The 18,025-nt window shown below is 45.4% G+C and overlaps 1 protein-coding gene and 1 long non-coding RNA gene across 2 annotated transcripts in view; one reads left to right on the top strand and one right to left on the bottom strand.

The window, feature by feature from the left end:
* Positions 1-2,068: 2,068 nt before the first annotated feature.
* On the bottom strand, positions 2,069-7,411 carry LOC308546597. Its single transcript, XR_013997359.1, has 3 exons — positions 7,304-7,411; positions 2,624-2,673; positions 2,069-2,288 (listed from the first exon to the last, which is right to left on the bottom strand). It is a non-coding gene; the product is annotated as an uncharacterized lncRNA (long non-coding RNA).
* Positions 7,412-7,833: 422 nt separating this feature from the next.
* Positions 7,834-18,025, top strand: part of NXN (nucleoredoxin) — a 132,955-nt gene continuing 122,763 nt past the window's right edge. Inside the window, exon 1 of the mRNA XM_081162247.1 lies at positions 7,834-8,293. Within this exon, the coding sequence (XP_081018373.1) occupies positions 7,922-8,293 (372 nt within the window). The 5' untranslated portion in view covers positions 7,834-7,921. The remainder of the gene's footprint in view (positions 8,294-18,025) is intronic.

The raw sequence follows: 18,025 nt of genomic DNA on the forward strand, positions 1-18,025 counted from the left end.
AGCTTGACTGGGTAGGAGGCCTCAGGGAGTGTCTGCCCAGTGGAAGACCTAGACAGAGGCACAAAGCCGTTAGGGATCCCTTTTCCCACTCACCCCCTGCCCCGAACCCAGAGCTTTCTGTGTCTGATGTGAACTACTTTCATAGCTGAATGAGAGAGCCTGGATGTCCTCTGGGTTGACAATGAATTTTCTGGAGCGGGACAGCAGGAGTGCAGCTTTGCTGGGGCCAGGGCACAGGCAGGGTGAGTGGAGGTCTGTATTTTTTCTTATAGCTTCTTTTTTTCCACATGAAAACACTCATGATTGAAGTTTTTTTCTTTTGTTTTTTAACTTTTATGTACAAATAGCTAGCATTATTTCTGCGGTAAGGTAGATGTCTTGAATGACCCATTCAAGGAAGTTCACTTAGTCCAACTTATGAAGCCTGTATCCTTTGCGTCCTAACACAAACACTGGCAGGCATATCAAGGCCATATTTCCAGATTGGACCGTGTCGGTTTGAGCGGCAAAAACAAGAACCCTGGCCAGATTTTCTTAGATGGATCCAGCAGGGGTGCTGATGACCCACCTTGCTCGCTCAGATGCAATGAGGCCAAAGGTTGTTAAGCTAACAGCTGGGTCACCTGTCACTCGAGGGAGCTGTTAACGTGTAGGGAATACTGGCAGGTAAGCCTCTGCTCAGAGAGCAGAATGAGAACCCGGCATTGAATGCACTGCTCGGGTGTCGCTGCCTCAAAAGGACAAGAAGAGTTTGTAGGATTGAGAGCAGGACCAGGACTCAGGATGCTGAAGCTGACCTGGGTTTTAGGGGAAAACTCCCACCCTACCTAAGAGAGGGCACTTTGGTATAAGGTGGGCTCTCTGAGGTCTCAGGAGGCAGCACCAGTGTGAGGGGTGGCAGGAAACCCTCTGGGCTGGGAGCTGGGAGTGAAAGGACTGGTGCCTCATGCCCGAGTAGGTGGACCCAGAAAGCAAGGAAGAGCCTGAACACATCAGGGGAGCAGTTAGAAAAAAAGCTCAGATCTCCAAATCAGCCTACACCCCCACTCCCAGGTCAGGGGAACAGACCTGAGAGGCAGACTAGAGGGCTCCCTAAGGGGTGTGGTTCTTACTGTGCCCCCACAGGTGGAAGCTGGGACTATGGGGTTTGGGTGGATGTAAATTAGAACTTATTTTCCTTCTCAAACTTGCTTTTCCTGAGTTTCCCATGGGGGCGGGGATGGTGCTTCCACGCACTCTATTACAGCCTTGGATGCCTTGCTTCCTGCATCTCCTACATACCTTCTAAATAGCTTTCAAACCCATCCCTTCCTTTGTGGACTCATTGCCACCGCTATAGTTTAAGTTTAATCATTTTTCATTTAATAGGATCAATTGGTCTTCAAGCCTCCTACCTTGCTCTTCTCCAGACCATCCGCAGAGTGATCTCTCAGCACAGAAACGTGATCATGTCCCTGCTCAGAATTCCTCTCGGCTCCAGGATAAAATCTAAACTCAATGTGTTGCTTTTACAACTTGTGCCCAGGAAGACACATATGTTTCAGTCCAAGTTTAGCACTTAGTCGAACATTTCCATTCCCAGTTGTCTGCTTTCAATATCTCTTTTGGATCTAGAAGTGATGGCTCAGAATCATCCTTTTTTTTTTTTTTATATGTATATATCTTTATTGATTTCAGGGAGAGGGAGAAAGAAAGATAGAAACATCAATGATGAGAGAGTCATTGATCGAGCCCGCAACCCGGGCATGTGCCCTGAGCGGGAATTGAACCCTGATCACCTGGATCCCAGGTGGACGCTCAGCCACTGAGCCACGCTGGCCAGGCCAGAATCATTCTTAAAAATCTGTGCTCTTTTGTGTTTGGGAGATGAGTTTGGACTTTTTAACTTGGTGGCATTTCTTTGACTTATGTCCTGTCCTCAGTTGAGTGTAAATTATTAGAAAATATTTGTTATTATTATTTCTTCATTCTTTCTGCCTTTGACCCGTGATAGCCACAGTGAGAGCAGAAATATCCTGTGCCATTTCTGCCAACAGGTCCTTAGACTCTAGCCCGATTCTGGTGGGTGGTCTTAATGTTCTGGAGCAGATTTCTCCCACAGCATAATTGTTTGGGAGTTTTATTTACTCACCCATACCCAACGATCCAGATTTGCTTACTATCTCTTGTGCTGTTGCTTTGGCTTTGCTTACAGAAGTTACTGGAGATTTGGCAAACAGTCTGGCAGTCTGGTGGATTGCTAGGACCGACTTCAGACTTGGTTCATGAATCAGACACTTTGGCTGTATCTGCAACGGGAGCACATGGATGACAAGTTGTGATCCTGAGATTTGAGCTGAGAGGTATTGGAGGCAAATAGAAACATGAATTATGCTTTTCTAGCACCTTGCCCTCCTCGCTCAGAAAAGAGTTAGGAGGCGTCAAGAACTAGACTCCTGCTTTTCTGGGGGATACAATGAACAATAAAAAGAACGTAATGGCTACTTCCCAAAATTACATATCAAGTTGGTGCCAGAAAGATAAGCGCCACAATTCTGCTATAACCAACAAGGACAACACCCTTCTTTCCCCTCCTTCGCCTTGATCCTTGCCAAGCCTCCCCTCTGTATTTTGCTTCACTCACCTCTCTCTACAGCAGTTTCCCTTATCAGTGGATCTGCTACAAAGGACCAGCTTTGTAAAAAGGAAAAGATAAAGCAGATGTAAAAACTGTAAAATAGCATTAACCTATAGGTAAAATTTTTTACGGGGAATTCTCAATGAAATGGAATACAATTTTTTGTTTGAATGAATTTTGATTCAAATTTGATTAATTACTTTTTGAACTATGTGGACTTGGAAAGCTTTTATAATCAAAATGTTCATTTTGCACTAACAGTTTTGTTATAACAGCATTTGAATTTTTGTGTGTGAGACACTTTTGTCTCTTTCATTTTGAGATGTCCCGATGTACTTTAAATATTTCTTTCTCCGTGTATAGTATCTGATCTTTTGAATAAGTTTTTTTTTTTTTTCTTGGACTGGAATTATAGCTTCCATGTTTTTCTCACATCTATTTCCTTCGGTTCCCTTCCCCAGGCAGTCTGTTACTATTTCTTAAGTGTCTTTCCAGATAGACGTCGTGCATATATAAACATTATGCTTGTGAGTGTATATGTATGTTTCTCCACTTAAAAACTTACAAGCGGCAGCCTAGTATGTCCCACCTATTCCGCACCTTACTTTCTCTTGTGTTACATCTTAGAGATATTCCATGTCAGTGTATGTGATGAGCCCAGGAATCAAGGGGTGGAAACGGGAGTGTCTTCACCCTGCTTCCTCAGTTACCCACTAGCAACATTTTTTCTCTTTTTCCCACAACCTTATGTTCTGCTGGCCTAGACATCTCAGTTCCACAGGGGAAAACGCTTCCACCAGAAGGCACAACGATGATTCCATTGCACTGGAAGTTAGGACCCAGCCACTTTGGGCTCCTGGTACCTCTGAATTAACAGGCAAAGAAGCGAGTTCCTGCGTTGGGTGGGGTGACTCACCCTGACTACCAAGGGGGAATTGGACTGCTCGTCTACAGTGGAGGGAAAAAGAGTATGACTGAAATACAGGAGGTGTCTTTGTTACCATGCCCTGTGATTAAGGTCAATGGAAAACGACAACAACCTAATCTAGGCAGGACCATAATGGCCCAGGCCCTTCAGGAATAAAGATTTGAGTCACTCCCTAGCTGTTTTTGCTCAGTGGTTAGAGCTGGAGCATCGACCCTCCGACTGAAGGGTCCTGGGATTCAATTCCGGCCAAGGGCACGTATCTCGGTTGCAGGTTCAATCCCTGGCCCTGGTCAGGGCACCTGCGGGAGGCAACCAATCGACGTGTCTCTCTTACATCAATGTTTCTCTCTCTCTCTCCCTTCCACTCTCTCTGAAAAGCAATGGAAAAAATACCCTTTGGGGGGGATTAAAAAAAAAAAATCACCTGGATTCATGTTGTGAAATCTTTAATAAAAAAGTTTGAGTCACTTTACCAGGTAAAGCACGAGCTGAGGTGCTTGTGAAGGCAAGGGGGATAAGAAAAGGCTAGTGGGGAAGGTACTTATAGCTACCAGCTATGATCACATGAGCAGCTAGAGACATGGGAGCTGTAATTGTCATAAGCGTTTCCTCCTGCCCTTGTTAGGAATATGTTTGTGTGTGTATATCTGAGTAGGGCAGGTACCCTTGTCTCTTTTCTCTTATTCCCTTATCATGTAGCCTAAGATGTATTAACTATATATCATAGGGTTTAAGTATTGTTAACTTTACATCATAGGTGCAGGGTGTCAAGGAGAGGAATAAACATCACTTTACCTCCTCTCCTGATGACGGGGTTAGTGCACCTTTGGTTGTACACAGGCTAGTTATACCATGTTAGATGAAATTATGACCGGCTAGGGTCTGCATCTGGAGAGTAAGTATGGTTTAAGGAAATGAGACGTTGACAAGGGGCAGACTTGGGATGTGTCAACTTGACAGATATTTGGTTAAAGATTACTCTGGATGTGTCTGTGAGGGTGTTTCTAGGTGAATAGATAGATTGAGTAAAGTGGCTGCCCTCCCTCCACAATGTGGGCCTCACCCAATGGGCTGAAGGCCCAAAGAGAAAAAGGTAAACTGAGGTGGAGGTAAAGTAAAAGTTTGCTCTCTCTAGCTGTCATCCAGCTGGACACAGGTCTTCTCTCACCTTCAGACTCAGACTCAGGCTGGAACTGACACCATCAGTTCTGACTCTGAGGCCTTTGGACTCAGACTGGAACTACAACGGTTCTCCTGGGTCTCCAGGATTTTGGGACTTCTCAGCCTCAATAATCATGTGAGTAAATTCAATTCTTATAATAGATCTCTCCCTCCCTCCCTCTCTCTTTCTCTCTCTCTCTCTCTCTCTCTATATATATATATATACATATACATACATATGTATATATATATGTTTGTGTGTGTGTCTCTGTGTGTATAATTTTTGTTTGTTTGTTTCTCTGGAGAACGAAGACCAATAAGTGTTCAGAGAAATCTCCTTAATTCTTTTCTATGGCCAGATTATGTCCCTAGTGATGAAAGTGTCATAAGTGAATCATTCTCACTGATACATAATTAGGCTCTTCCCAGCATTTCTTTAATTTTACCAGTGTATCAATAAATATCTGTACACACACATCTTTGTGCAGAAATGCTACTACACCTGAAGACCAAGGAATGTGATTTGTGAATCTTAAAGGTGACAGATATGTATTTGTTCTGTGCATGTTTTGTATGACATCATGTACTGTAGACTACAATTTCCCGAAAGGAAAACGCTGTAATGTGTATATTTTCTGTACAATGTCAGGCATTTTGTAGTTCCTTAATAGCTGTTTTAAAACAATAGTAATTTTCAGAATAGCCAGTCGATTCACGCAACATAGCTAGCTAAATCCCAGTAAGTACATTCTCTTTAAGTGGGTCTCTTGAATTACATAAGCAGAGAGAGTGCTTTCGGCAAGCCAAAGGATGTTGGCTATTCTTTACAGGAAGCCCAATGAGTCTCCTTGGGCCTCTTCTTGTAACAAACACCCACTAGAATTATGATTTTGGAATCATTTCCATCGCAAATCCCCTCTTGCCACGCCCCTTTAAAAGGCAGCTGTGATATTTGGCTTCTAACCAAGGCCTGCTGCACCAACAATTCTCTAAATTTTATTTATATTTCATGCGCAGCATGTTCAAACTCTCACTTTCCCAGGTGCCAGATGCTGGTTTGGACACACTCCAGTGGAAAGTGCTTTCCTGTAAAATAATAAAAGTAAAATGCCGAACAAACTGCCTCTTTATATCAGACTTGCACTAGTTTACCAAAGTTAAGTACTTTAGTAATGACTTCATTATTTCCCCAAGTTTTCAATCCCCCAAATTCCCTCTTCACCTACCTCCACACCAAATTGTCCTTTGGCTTCCGTAGGATATAAAAGTTTACAATCATTTCACATTTCGTCAGTGTTCATTTGAAAATATTAGAGTATAGGATTCTATCTGTCTCACATGCTTTCAATGGTGTCTGATGTAACCAACCACAGGTATTTCAGATATGATTTCGGTGAGAAGATAAAGCATGAATCCATTTACAGGATTTTAAAATATCTAATAATTTAATGTCTCTTTTAATAGCTTTGACCACAAAGTGATGCTTTCTGTGTTTTATAGTAATGCTGTCCCTGTAGTGGCACAGGATTTTGGCATGACACAAAATTAACTCAGAATTTGCCTTTGTGGTGGGTTCTTCCCTACTTAAAGGCAGTCCTCAATCCAAAGAACCTGTTTGTGAAATGAGCAGCAATATTAGGTAGATACTCAGAAAATGGATATAATTTTTTAGAGATTGCCAGTCCACTCTTGGCTTTCACCTCTACCCCTTGCATGGGTTTATGTGCTAACATTTCACTGACCTGAAAACCAGTGAAATTCCTTGTTCTAACCTAGAAAAACTGAGAACCTTAGGCATGAAAATTTGTGCCAAAAGCTTACAGTTATATTTTGAAGTTTAAATGAACTCTGTAAAGCGTGCTGTGATTTGCATGTGTGTGTGTGTGTGTGTGTGTGTGAAGTTGCTATAAAAAATAAAATTTCTGCTTGGCTGCCAAGTATCTCTTTTCCTGTAGTACTGGGCTCTGTAGATCTCATTTTCTTTTTCACTTTTTCCATTAGATGGCGGTAGATACCCAAGAAATAACTTCGGAAGGGCTGGTGAGGGGCAGTCAGACCGTATTTTTCCTTTCAGCCGGTTGCTGGTATCTGAGCTGACACACACTGAAGGTCATAGATTGTGGGTGGGCGTGGTACACATTTAATTTCTCGTGTGCGTGTGTGTGGCCGGAAGACTTGCCACAGACCACCTGTTTAACCCATGTTCTCTCTAAGCACAGGGTAGCATCTTGCCAACGGGCCAAAAAAAAAAAAAAAGTCCCTAGAATTTTTCTCAACTATCAACAGACCTGGTGTAAGCTAGGGAACCACTCAGGAGAGCGGCCAGCGTTGATTTAAAGATGCTGCGGCTTCTGCCGCGTGCGTTTGAGCGGATGGAAGGCAGCCACTCGCTGGCGGGGCCCCGCTGCTGCGATCCGTGCACGGAAAGCCCACAGCACGACCCGCGATCACCCCCAGGTATTGTGGATTCTCGCACGTGTGCTAGCCCCAGATCAGAAACCACCCAAGGAATAGACGAGGTGGCGTCCTCCAGCCCTCTTAGGGTAGAGAAGACAAAACACACACAGGGAAGTAAGTGCCAGCTGAGAAAACGATACCCGTGCCATGAAGGTGGGAAGTCCTACAAGCCTCACGAAAGAGGGGTCAGTGGAGCGCGAAATGGGCCAACGCTAGGCTCTGTGTCGGGGAGAGAGGAGGGGACGGAGTAAGAAAGCGTAAGAGGACTCGGGAAGGGGGGCCGTGGGGATCTTTGGAGAAGTCCGGAGGGAACGGAGAATTTGGGAGGGGAGAGGAAATGGAGGGTGGCGGCCAGGTCCCGCAGCCTTGGAAAGGCGGGCTCCGCGGACCCTTCTTTCTTCGCTTAGGCCCCAGGCATTCCCGTCGGCATGGGGCGGGAATGGAGCCTCCGCGCCAGGGCTGATCCCCGAGCGCGGTGCCCGCGCGGCGGAAGCCGGCGCCCGGTGCCCCCGCGGCTGCGGACGGAGCCGGGGCGGACCGCGCAGCCGGAGCCGACCGCGGAGGGGGCGTGGCGAGGGCGGGCTAGGGGGCGTGGCGAGGGCGGGCTAGGGGGCGTGGCGAGGCGGGCCTCTGTGGGCGGGGCTCTTCTCCCGCCGCCGCCGCCGCCGCCGCGCCGCCGCCTCCGCCCGCCGCGCGGACCAAGGGAGCGGGGTCGCCGCCGCCTGCACGCCCGCGCGCCGCGGCTGCGGTGGGCAAGGATGTCGGGCTTCCTGGAGGAGCTGCTGGGCGAGAAGCTGGTGACGGGCGGCGGCGAGGAGGTGGACGTGCACTCTCTGGGCGCCCGCGGCATCTCGCTGCTCGGGCTCTACTTCGGCTGCAGCCTGAGCGCCCCCTGCGCGCAGCTCAGCGCCAGCCTGGCCGCTTTCTACGGCCGCCTGCGGGGGGACGCGGCGGCCGGGCCGGGGGCCGGAGCCGGGCCGGGGCCGGGGGCCGGGGCGGCCGCGGAGCCGGAGCCGCGGCGCCGCCTGGAGATCGTCTTCGTGTCCTCGGACCAGGACCAGCGCCAGTGGCAGGACTTCGTGCGGGACATGCCGTGGCTGGCGCTGCCCTACAAGGAGAAGCACAGGAAGGTGAGCGGCGCGGGCCTCGTCGGCGCCCCCGGCCTGAGGGCACACCCCGCGCGTTCCCGGGAGCCGGGTCCCCGCCGCCCCCCGCCCGCCCGCCCCTCTGTCCTCTCTGCCTCCTCCTCCATCTTTACACGCGCTTCCTCTCCTGCCCCTTAGTGTCTCCTTCCTCTCTCTGTGCCCGCTCCCCATCCCGGGACCCCGCTGGGTTGGGGCTTCCGCGGCGAGCCCTCGGTGCCGGTGCCAGGCCGCGCCCGAGGGGCAAGTTTGACACCCCTCGCCCCCCCCTCCCCCGACCCCGGCTTGCGCCCTGAGTAGTCCAGAGCCCTGTCCGCACAAGTTGGGAGCCTCGCGCAGGGGGTGGGCTGCGCTGGGGGTCCCCACTCCGTGACCCCTGCGGCGGGCAGAGGTGTGGGAAAGGCTGCCTCGGCCCCGCAGTCCCTGGACTCCCCCCGATACCTGCAGTGGTGGGGGAGGGCGCCGGCCCCCTACCCATAATGCCCAAACCAGGAAGTTTACTTTCTTTTCCAGAGGAATCTGCTTTTCTGGGACCCCTCCCCCTGGGACCCGGGACCCAGAGGCCGAGGCCAGGCTGCCCCGTGCCCCAGGGAGGCGGCCTCTGACCGTGGCTTTGGGCAAGGAGGGAACTCGGTCCTCTCCCTTTCTCACTCTCTCTGCACCCGGCGCTGAACTAGCGGCCACCAGGGAGCTTTTCATTGTCTGGCTGTCCAGCCGTCCTCCCCAGATCCCCCCAGGCGCAGGAACAGACCCGTCCTGGCAGATCTTAGTTGCTTGGTTGGTGGGCCACTGTCGTCTCTGCGGGCTTCGCGTTAAATGCTGCACTGATCCCAGAGGTGCAGGTCGACCGGCAGAACGAGGGTTTGGGGAAATGGATGCTTTGCTGTCAACTTCTCATTCCTTCGCCGCTGAAGTTAGTTTGGGTTTTTGAGTGTATCTGTTGGATGAAGATGTCTGTTTTAGTAAAACGAATTCAGGAAATTTTGTCATGAATCGAAAGAAAAAGTTGTGGGGCTCTCTTGCTTAATTAGTATGCAGCGTGTGAGTTCAGCCCCTTCCTTCTCTGAGGAGAGTCTCAATTTGTGGACAGGAGAAGGGCTGCACTGGGGGCCTTTAGGTTCCTCTAGGGAGGACGGTAAGGGCATGCCATGTGTTTCTTTTATGTATATAGAGTCTTGTTGAGAAGCATGATTTAGATTTAGTGAGAGCAAAAGGCTTATACTGTGACCCCAAATGTCTCCAGTAAATCATCGATCATGAAGCGCAGGGTGAGGTACAGACTTGGGATTTAAAGTATGAAACACAGTTTAACAAATACAGTTTGTACATGTAACACTGAAAAAACATGGGCTCACTAACCACAAAGAGGTAAAACTTGGCATTTTAACCACTTTTTAGGTGATTTTGCCCATCTTTGATTCATACATTTGATAGTGCATTATGTGAATGGTTAATCTTTTTTTGCTTTACAACATGGAACCCTTTGTTTTCCTTAGTGATTGCTTTTATAGGCCTTTTGGGGAGGAATAATGTTAAGAAAGCAATTTACCAAGTAATATTTTCATCATTATGGCAAGTTTCTGTTGTAGAACAAAGTCTGTGTAAAATAATGTCCTTATTGGGCAATGCGAGTCACTTCTAGCTTTTGCAGACATCCAGTGATGGCAAAATGTGACAGACCCAAGGCCTATTGTGATTTTCACAGTGGGGGAAATAGATTTGCTGGGTAGTAAAACTATGGAGCAAATTGAGATGTTTTGCAAATGCTTAAAGCTTTTTCTGAAAAAGGAGAATATTTGATATGACATAGGCTATGTCTGGTTCTCTATGCCCTGACCAGTCGTTTTGCACAGAAAAAAGTGGTCTGTGGCCCTAGCCAGGACCTGCTTATTCCACTAGGATGAGAGTCTGGATGACACAAGGCAGACCCTCATTTGGAAATCTAGTTCAGAAAGCTGCACATGCCCAAACCACAGTGCATTAGCATTTAAAGATTTAATTTTTGCTCAGAGTTTTTCTGTTTACTTAGTTCTCTAAAACAAGTCCAGTTTTGAGGCTGTACTTTCTGGTCTTGGATGTTCATGAATAGGCAACTCAAGATCTTATGCCAGAAACGTTCTTATTTGAGGTGATACAACCAGGTAAAAAGACTCCAGCTGTGTTTCTTATGGAAAACATACTCTTGAAAATTACAAAAGCTGTGCACTCACTTTGAAAGGAGTTGTTTTATCCCTTGAAACCAGAGAGGCAGAAGAAATCCCTTTTCTACAATTTTGAGTTTTTGTCTTGTTTGAAATTGGGGTGCTCGTGATGCTAGTTCTATGCTAAGAACAGTGAAAAGTCCAGGGTACCCCTAGCTCATGCTGGGTGGATGAACACTTACCTTCTTGCTGATGGACTCTGTCCGTGTTTCACCAACTATATAAAAATAGCTTTAAAGAAGAGAATTTTGTTTTACACTGAAGATAAACCAAAGTTCCAGATTACTAATATTTTAAAGTTCTCATTAACATTTGTTCTTTAAAACCATTCGTATACTTCCCATTGGGATAACAAAGGATATGGTTCTAATTAGTTATTGGCTGGCATTTCTCTAAAGAAAATTGAAAAATTATGGTGGGGAAAGAAAATGCCGTGTGGTATTTCTTTTTTTCTTCTTTTATTAATTTCCCCTTTTATGCAGTAAGAAAGTCTGGTGATGACCATATATGTTAAGCCTGCATTTTGCCTGGCTCCTCTCACCTTGTTTGGAGCTGTGAGAAAACAGCAAATAAAAGAATTCCAGCATCTTTTGAAAAGATTCTTGATGGACAGTCGTCCTGTTTCTACTTGCTTTAGTGGTAGGTGTAAAAGTAATTGAAGCTTCATTTTTTGGCTTCCAAGTACACACATATAAATAGCTGTATTGAAATTGTAATTAGATGATAATAGAACTTCGAGTGAATTTATAAGAGCAGTTTTGTAAGGAAACATAATCCTGAAGTTAAGGCAGTTAGACTTGTTTTAAGTAAGTTTGTTTTTGTTTTCTTGGTAGACATTTCCTGAGTTCTGGAGAGCTTGTGAGGAATAGTTGGAAAGTGGTGAAGATTTGGACTTTTGGGGTTTTTTTAATCTATCCCATTAGAAGTTATTTAGTTGTCAGAACTGGAGAGTTGATCTTCAGCATCTACTTCAGCATCACAGAGGAGAACACTGGTTTTGGTTTTAAAGCCACAACAGGACTCAGCTTTGCCTGGGCTGGGTGCCTGACAGAATACATTTGATCATTGTGGGTGTGCTGACATCAAAAGGGCACAGGTTTGCTGGGGTCTGGCTTGGTCCTGGAACATCCTGCCTGACAAAGGGGAAGAGAAAGTCAGGGCAGGAGAGTGACAGAGTCAGGGGACTCTGGTTCAGCATCCCTGGTCTACCTGTTGTAGCTAGCATAAGTGGAATCTTCTTGCTAACCCATATGACTTGCTTGCTCTGCATGGTTCTTTTAGTTCAGACTAAATCAGAGGCTTGGCCTAGAATTTACCTAAATCCCTTTGGCTCTTTGGATGGGTCAAGATTTGGTACCAACCCAGTCTTACAGCTCCATCTCTCCCAGTTCTTTCTCCCTTAAATCCAAATACTCTAGCCACTAAGAGAACAATTTCTACAACACTGACAGACCACTTTCGATCAAGATGGTAAAAGGTAGCAAAAAGGCACGACTTTGAAAATTAGTGTTTTCTGCCTTCCGCATCAGGAGAGGCTCCTTCTCTTGACTGTGTTTCCTGGACTTGGATCTGTCTAATAAAAGACAACAGTCCAATTAAAGTAATAAGAGCAATTTTCCTTAAGAGGCTTTTTCCTTGTTCCATTATTTGTAATGTATTTTTTAATCTCATTCTTCTTCTCTGCGTAATGAAGCTGTCTAGTGTAGTGCCTAAAACGACGGGCTCTTGTCCATCTGCCTGAGTTCAGATCCTGGCTCTGCCATTTATTAGCTCTGTGACTTTGTGCAAGTTACCCTGCACATCTGTGCCACAGATTCCTCATCAGTAAAGTGGAGATGATAATAGCACCTGCCTTATAGGATTGTTGTAAAGACTACATGAGATAATATACACATGCCTGGCGTATGTATAGTCTGTGCTCCATAAGTGCTAGCTATTATTTGTTAATACATTGTCATGAAATTTAGTAATTCATGTCATAGCTTGAGCCTTCGGAATATATCACATTATAGAATTTCAAAACTGTTATGAGGTGTATTTTTTAACTTTTCAAACAAATGACGTTTATAAGCATACAAGGGGATATAGTTAAGCAGTTGAACGATTTGCCCTCAAAAAGATTATAATTGAGTAAAAAGACCTAAAAGAGTGAAACAAAAGCAAGTGGGTATTAAAAAACAAAACAAAAAACTATTCTTTAAAATACTGATAGTACTGAGCTCCATACTTCTATTTGCCATTGAAACAGGGACAGCAGCCCGGCCGGGCGTGGCTCAGCCGGTTGAGTGTCAACCTGGGATCTAGGTGATCAGGGTTCGATTCCCGGTCAGGGCACATGCTCGGGTTGTGGGCTGCAGCCGATCAATGACTCTCTCATCATTGATGTTTCTGTCTCTCTCTCTCCCTCTCCTTTCCTCTCTCTGAAATCAATGAAGATATATTTGAAAAAAAAAAAAAAAAAAAAAAAAATATATATATATATATATATATATAGGTTAATTTGACATCTTAAAAAAAAAAAAAGAAACAGGGACAGCAGATCAATGAAGCCTAGGCATAATGAAGGGGAGCAACTTTAAGGTGATGAGGCACCCTTCCTGAGAGAGATTAATTATGCGCCTGGCGATGGTTTTGTGGCATGCCAGCCCAGTTAGGCATGTCTACTGAGGGCTGCTTCAGTCTGGGCCACATGGAAGTTAGGGATTGCTGCTTTTCACGTGGGAAGAAATGGAGCGTGCCAGGTCTCTGGAGCAGCAGAAACCTCACCCCCTAGCGTGGAACCCCTCCCTTCCCAGCTCCGGAATGCTGTGGGATAGCTTTGCTCAGGCTTGCAGCCTTTGCAGGTTCACGCCGTGTCTTCCAGGTAGCGGCAGAGGCCCCGCTGACTAGCTGTCCACAGCCCTTGCTAATTAATTTGTCTTTTGATAAGGGTCAGAATGTGAACCAGAGCACAGAGAAAAGCAGTGGGTTTTGAGGTTAGGGTCATTGATTTTATTCTACTCTAGTTTTGTTTTTTTTCTTACCTTCTTTTTATCACTCTTTCTTTTGGTGGGAGTCCTTGTTCTAATATCAGCACTCAGAGGTTGAGCGTCGACCTAGGATCCAGGCGATCGGGGTTCGATACCCGGTCAGGACACATGCCCGGGTTGCGGGCTCCATCCCCAGTCGGGGGCGTGCAGGAGGCAGCCGATCAATGACCCTCTCTCATCATTGATGTTTCTATCTCTCTCTCTCTCCCTCTCCTTTCCTCTCTCTGAAATCAATAAAGATACTTTTTTTAAAAAAAGAAAGAAGGCTTTGTGTTGTATACACCAGGGGTGGGGGATGAACAAGTCCCTCAGTGAGAGGGGTCTCCTTTTTCTCCGATAGGGCTTGGGGCTCCAGCTAGCCCCGTTCTAAACTAGACCAGCTCCATACTGCATGGTGTCATTTCAGGGGAAAGCATAGGCTTGGCATAGGATGTTTTCTTTCCTCATGTTCTAATTCCCAGAGGTTAACCACCAGGGTGCTTAGTTTTCTGTATTCCATTAATTTACTATTATGCTTACTCAAAGGCACTCAAAGAAAATGGCAGTGAATTTAGAATCTTTTTGCTGATCCTGACTTTAATGAAGCTCTCGCATACTGTTGCTTTATTTACATCTTGCCATTATTTTAAAAGTAAATAAGAATTCTTGAGTCTCAGGAGACAGCCTCGATTCTCTTCACCCCTCACTTGAGTCTCAGGAGACAGCCTCGATTCTCTTCACCCCTCACATCCAAAGGGCGTCGGGTCTTGTTGATTAGATCACCTTAATTGCCCTCAACTTTGACCCTTCCCCTTCATTCCTACCATCAGTGCTTGAGTTCAGGTTTCATTCAGACCCCTGTGTTCCAGCAGCCGCCTCCTGGGGCTCCTTGCTTCCAGTGCTGACCTCCAAAGTGATTCTCTAGACTAGCTTCTAGAACTGTCTGTCGTCGAACATCAGTTTTATTTTGTGTTGTTAATTTCCAGTCAGTCACGCACCAGTACACGTAGCCTTACCACACGTGACTCCTAGACAACTTGAACCACCTGCACCTGCCCACTGAGTTGATAACACATAGGCTGGCCTCAGTCCTTTTCAACAAGATGAGCCCATTGATCACAAGCTTGGATGTTGCTGTGATGTGGAGCTGCTGTAAAAGTTTCTCGGTGCTCATTCTCAATTTCTGCACTTGCCTAGTTGCCTTGGGCTAGTAACAAACAACCCCTGGACAGGCCCTGGACGGCAGACCCACCAGTCTTGATCAGCACTACGCTAGACTGTTTCCAGAATGGAATGCTAAGCCCAAAAAGACAACTTTAATTATGTGATCCTGCTGCTTAAGAATTCTTCAGTAGCTCATAGTCTCTGGGGTCAGGTCCAAACTAGAGCATGCTCCCGGTCTGTGCTCCCTCATCTCTCTCTCCTCCCACCTGGCTGAGTTGGTTGCTTCTAAACTCAGTCCTGGTTTCCCTGCTCTTAAGAAGCTTCCCTATCTCTTTTCCCTCTGGTAGGATGCTTCTGTGAGCATCCATAGATCATGTACACCCGTTAGCCTTTTGTGTTTTGGGTTTTTTGGTGTGTGTTTTGTTTTGTTGTTACTGGTCTTTTTCATTAGATGGTAAGCTCGTCGAGGACAGAAAACAACCAAAGGGAGGGGAAGATGATCGGTGCTTAGGTGCTGAGAACTGGATCACAGAAAGCAGATGTGTGACTTTGAGATTGGTAACTTGAAAGCACTGTAGTTTCCACGTAGTGTGTGTTGGAATGTGCACTTTCACTGTTACTTAGCTTGATTTAAAAATTTACTATTATAGTTGGGCCTTAATTGAATGGTCTAATTGTATATGCCCCCAGTATGTGGGCGTTTCTGTTTTCGTTTCTTAATGAGTGCTTTAAAGAGCAGTTCAGTGAGCAAATGGATGCGTAACTCCATTGCCCTGTAATTCTGTGCTTAAAAATAGGACAAGACTCCACTCTATTTTTGAAATCTCAAAAATCTTAGTCTGTTAAAATAGTCTCCTATCTGCAGACCTATCATTCCATGCTTTTTTAGTTCATACATAGCTGGTGTTTCTCTAACATCTTTCTTCTAAGGAACTCCAAATGCATACATATTATGTCTTCCAGCTACTAGTAATCAATAGGTATTAAGCGTTTTAATTTTTCAAAGTATGTTTGAGTTGGAGAATTGAAGCAAAGAGAACTGATTATTAGATCAGGGTCACAGTGTTGGATGAAAGGTCTCAGCTGAACTCCCTTAAATTCAACTCAGTCCTTTCTGTTCATGAAATTGTATCTTTAAAAGTGTTCACATCAAACATTCTCTGGAAGAGGAGGGAGCTGAAAGTTCTCTCTTTAACAAATGGCTTCTGGTGTGGATTCACTCTAGATATGCATAGACTCTGAAATAAGCTAGAGGTAGTTTAACTGCTTAAAGCATTTGCTGTTGCTCGGAAGACAGGGGAGCCAGAGCTTCTTTTCTGTTGCCGCCTTTGGTGGTGGTGGTGGTTTTTAAGGGCCTTTTAATGATGTGGCTTTTTTTTTAGATCAGCCAGTGAAGTGCCCCCAACTCCCCTTCATCCTATGCAAAGCCCTGGGGCTGCTTTAGTGCTGTTGTTCAGAGACGAAATTGAACTTCAGGTATCCTGCCGAGATTCTAGGACTAAATCAGTCCTCCCTTTTATGAGGTTTTCAGAAACTGCTGTTCTGACTTCCAGTGAAATTTCAAACATGTGCTTTCTGCTTTATGACAAGTCAGAAGTATAGTAATTGAAAGTTGCTTGAGTGCTGTTTTTCTGGAGTGAAACCCTGTAATGGAAACTTTTGTTCTGTGGCATGTGTGATTAAAAGCAAACATAAATTTTCTGCTGCTTGCTGGACATAACTCTTGGACCAGCTATATGATGTATTTTTGTATGACCTACTCTTCCGAAAATCCTTTTTAAAAACCGGTGCAAGCCTCAAGTTCAGCATTCCTTTCTATCACATATCACCCAGTCCCCGTTGGATTATTTCAGTGCAGACACCAATTACAGGTAAATTCAAGTAACATTTCTACAGTTAATACTTTTATCTCGGATCACCGTTGAATAGTCATAAAACAGGGTGTGGCGAGTTTTGCTGTTCGAGGGGTAGGGTTTCCCTCTTTGTTTTTCTAGGGGAATTTTATCCAGATGAATCGGGTTTACAGTTTTTTATTTGTCTTTCTTGGTCAATATCCCTGGGATAAAAATCTGAATGGATTTAGTCTGTTTAAAATCAGAAGACGTTGCCTTTTCCCCCCCCTTTAAACGAGATCAGGTCAAGACAGTTTGCTTTTGATCGTGGTGGCTCACAGCACAGCTGCCTCATCTGGTACTCATTTTTCAGGGTTTGATGTGAAATACAAAGATTGGGTAGAACAACGCGCAATGAGGGAAAATCGCAGTGTTACCCTCTGAGCTCTGAATGGCAGTGAATGTGGGTGTGAGGGCGGCATTTTTCAGCTCTGGGCACGTGCTGGACTGCAACTGATAGCATTTATATCCATAGACCTTCAGAGTTGTTCCATTATTGCAAGTCAGTGTTTAAAAGCTGTTGCCTAGTGGATGAGTGTGGATGCTGGGTCTGGGTTTCCTGGCTTTGAGTCACTTTCTAGCGATGTGACTTCGGTGCAGGTTACCTAACGGGTGTCACTAGTCCCTGGTCAGTGAAATGGAGATCAGTATCTACCTTACAGGATTGCTAAGAGTTAAATGAGTTAACATTTGAAAAATGTTTAGAACAGCGCCTGGTGCATGGTAAGTGCCGTTTAAATGTTTACCCCAGGCTCTTGGGTCTCATTCCATATTTTATGGTTGTTCAGATTACAGGAGAAAAGAATTTTTCTTCTTTGTATCCCCCTCTCTGCCTTCAGCACCTGGTTCTTTGCATCTAGTGGCCTATCACATAGTCTGGTTTCCCTTCAGTTTCTTACTAGAACAGCAGTAATTACTTGTCAGGTGTTGGTTTGAGGGCTTGCCCGTGTCTTTGAATGTGGTAGAATTCCAGACCAGCTCTTTGACTAATTGAGCACTCAGTTTTACTGAATGGATTCTATTCAGTAAATTCAGATTCTATTTTACTTTTGAGCTGGGGGAGAGACACTGGTTTATGCATATTTTTCCTGCCATTTATTTTAACTTTTTATTATGGACCACTTCAAACATCACACAGTAGGGAAAATAGTGCGGTGAACTCTTATGTACCCAGCACCCAAATGTGATGATCATGGACTCATGGACACCCACCACCTACCCCTCACCGAATTACAGTGTAGTCACTCCCAGACATCATATCTGTTTCCTTAATAAACATTTCACTAAGTAACTCTTAAAAAAACCCAACATAACCACAATATCATATCAAATACCTTAAAAATCCAGTAATTCCTTAGTATCGGCAAATACCCAGTCCAGCATTCAGCTGTCCCCAATTCTCTCATATATATTTTTTAAGTAGGTGTGCTTGAATCCAAATAAGGTCTACACATT

The sequence above is a fragment of the Miniopterus schreibersii genome, assembly GCF_964146895.1.
Source record: "Miniopterus schreibersii genome assembly, chromosome: 16".
NCBI lineage: Eukaryota > Metazoa > Chordata > Mammalia > Chiroptera > Miniopteridae > Miniopterus > Miniopterus schreibersii.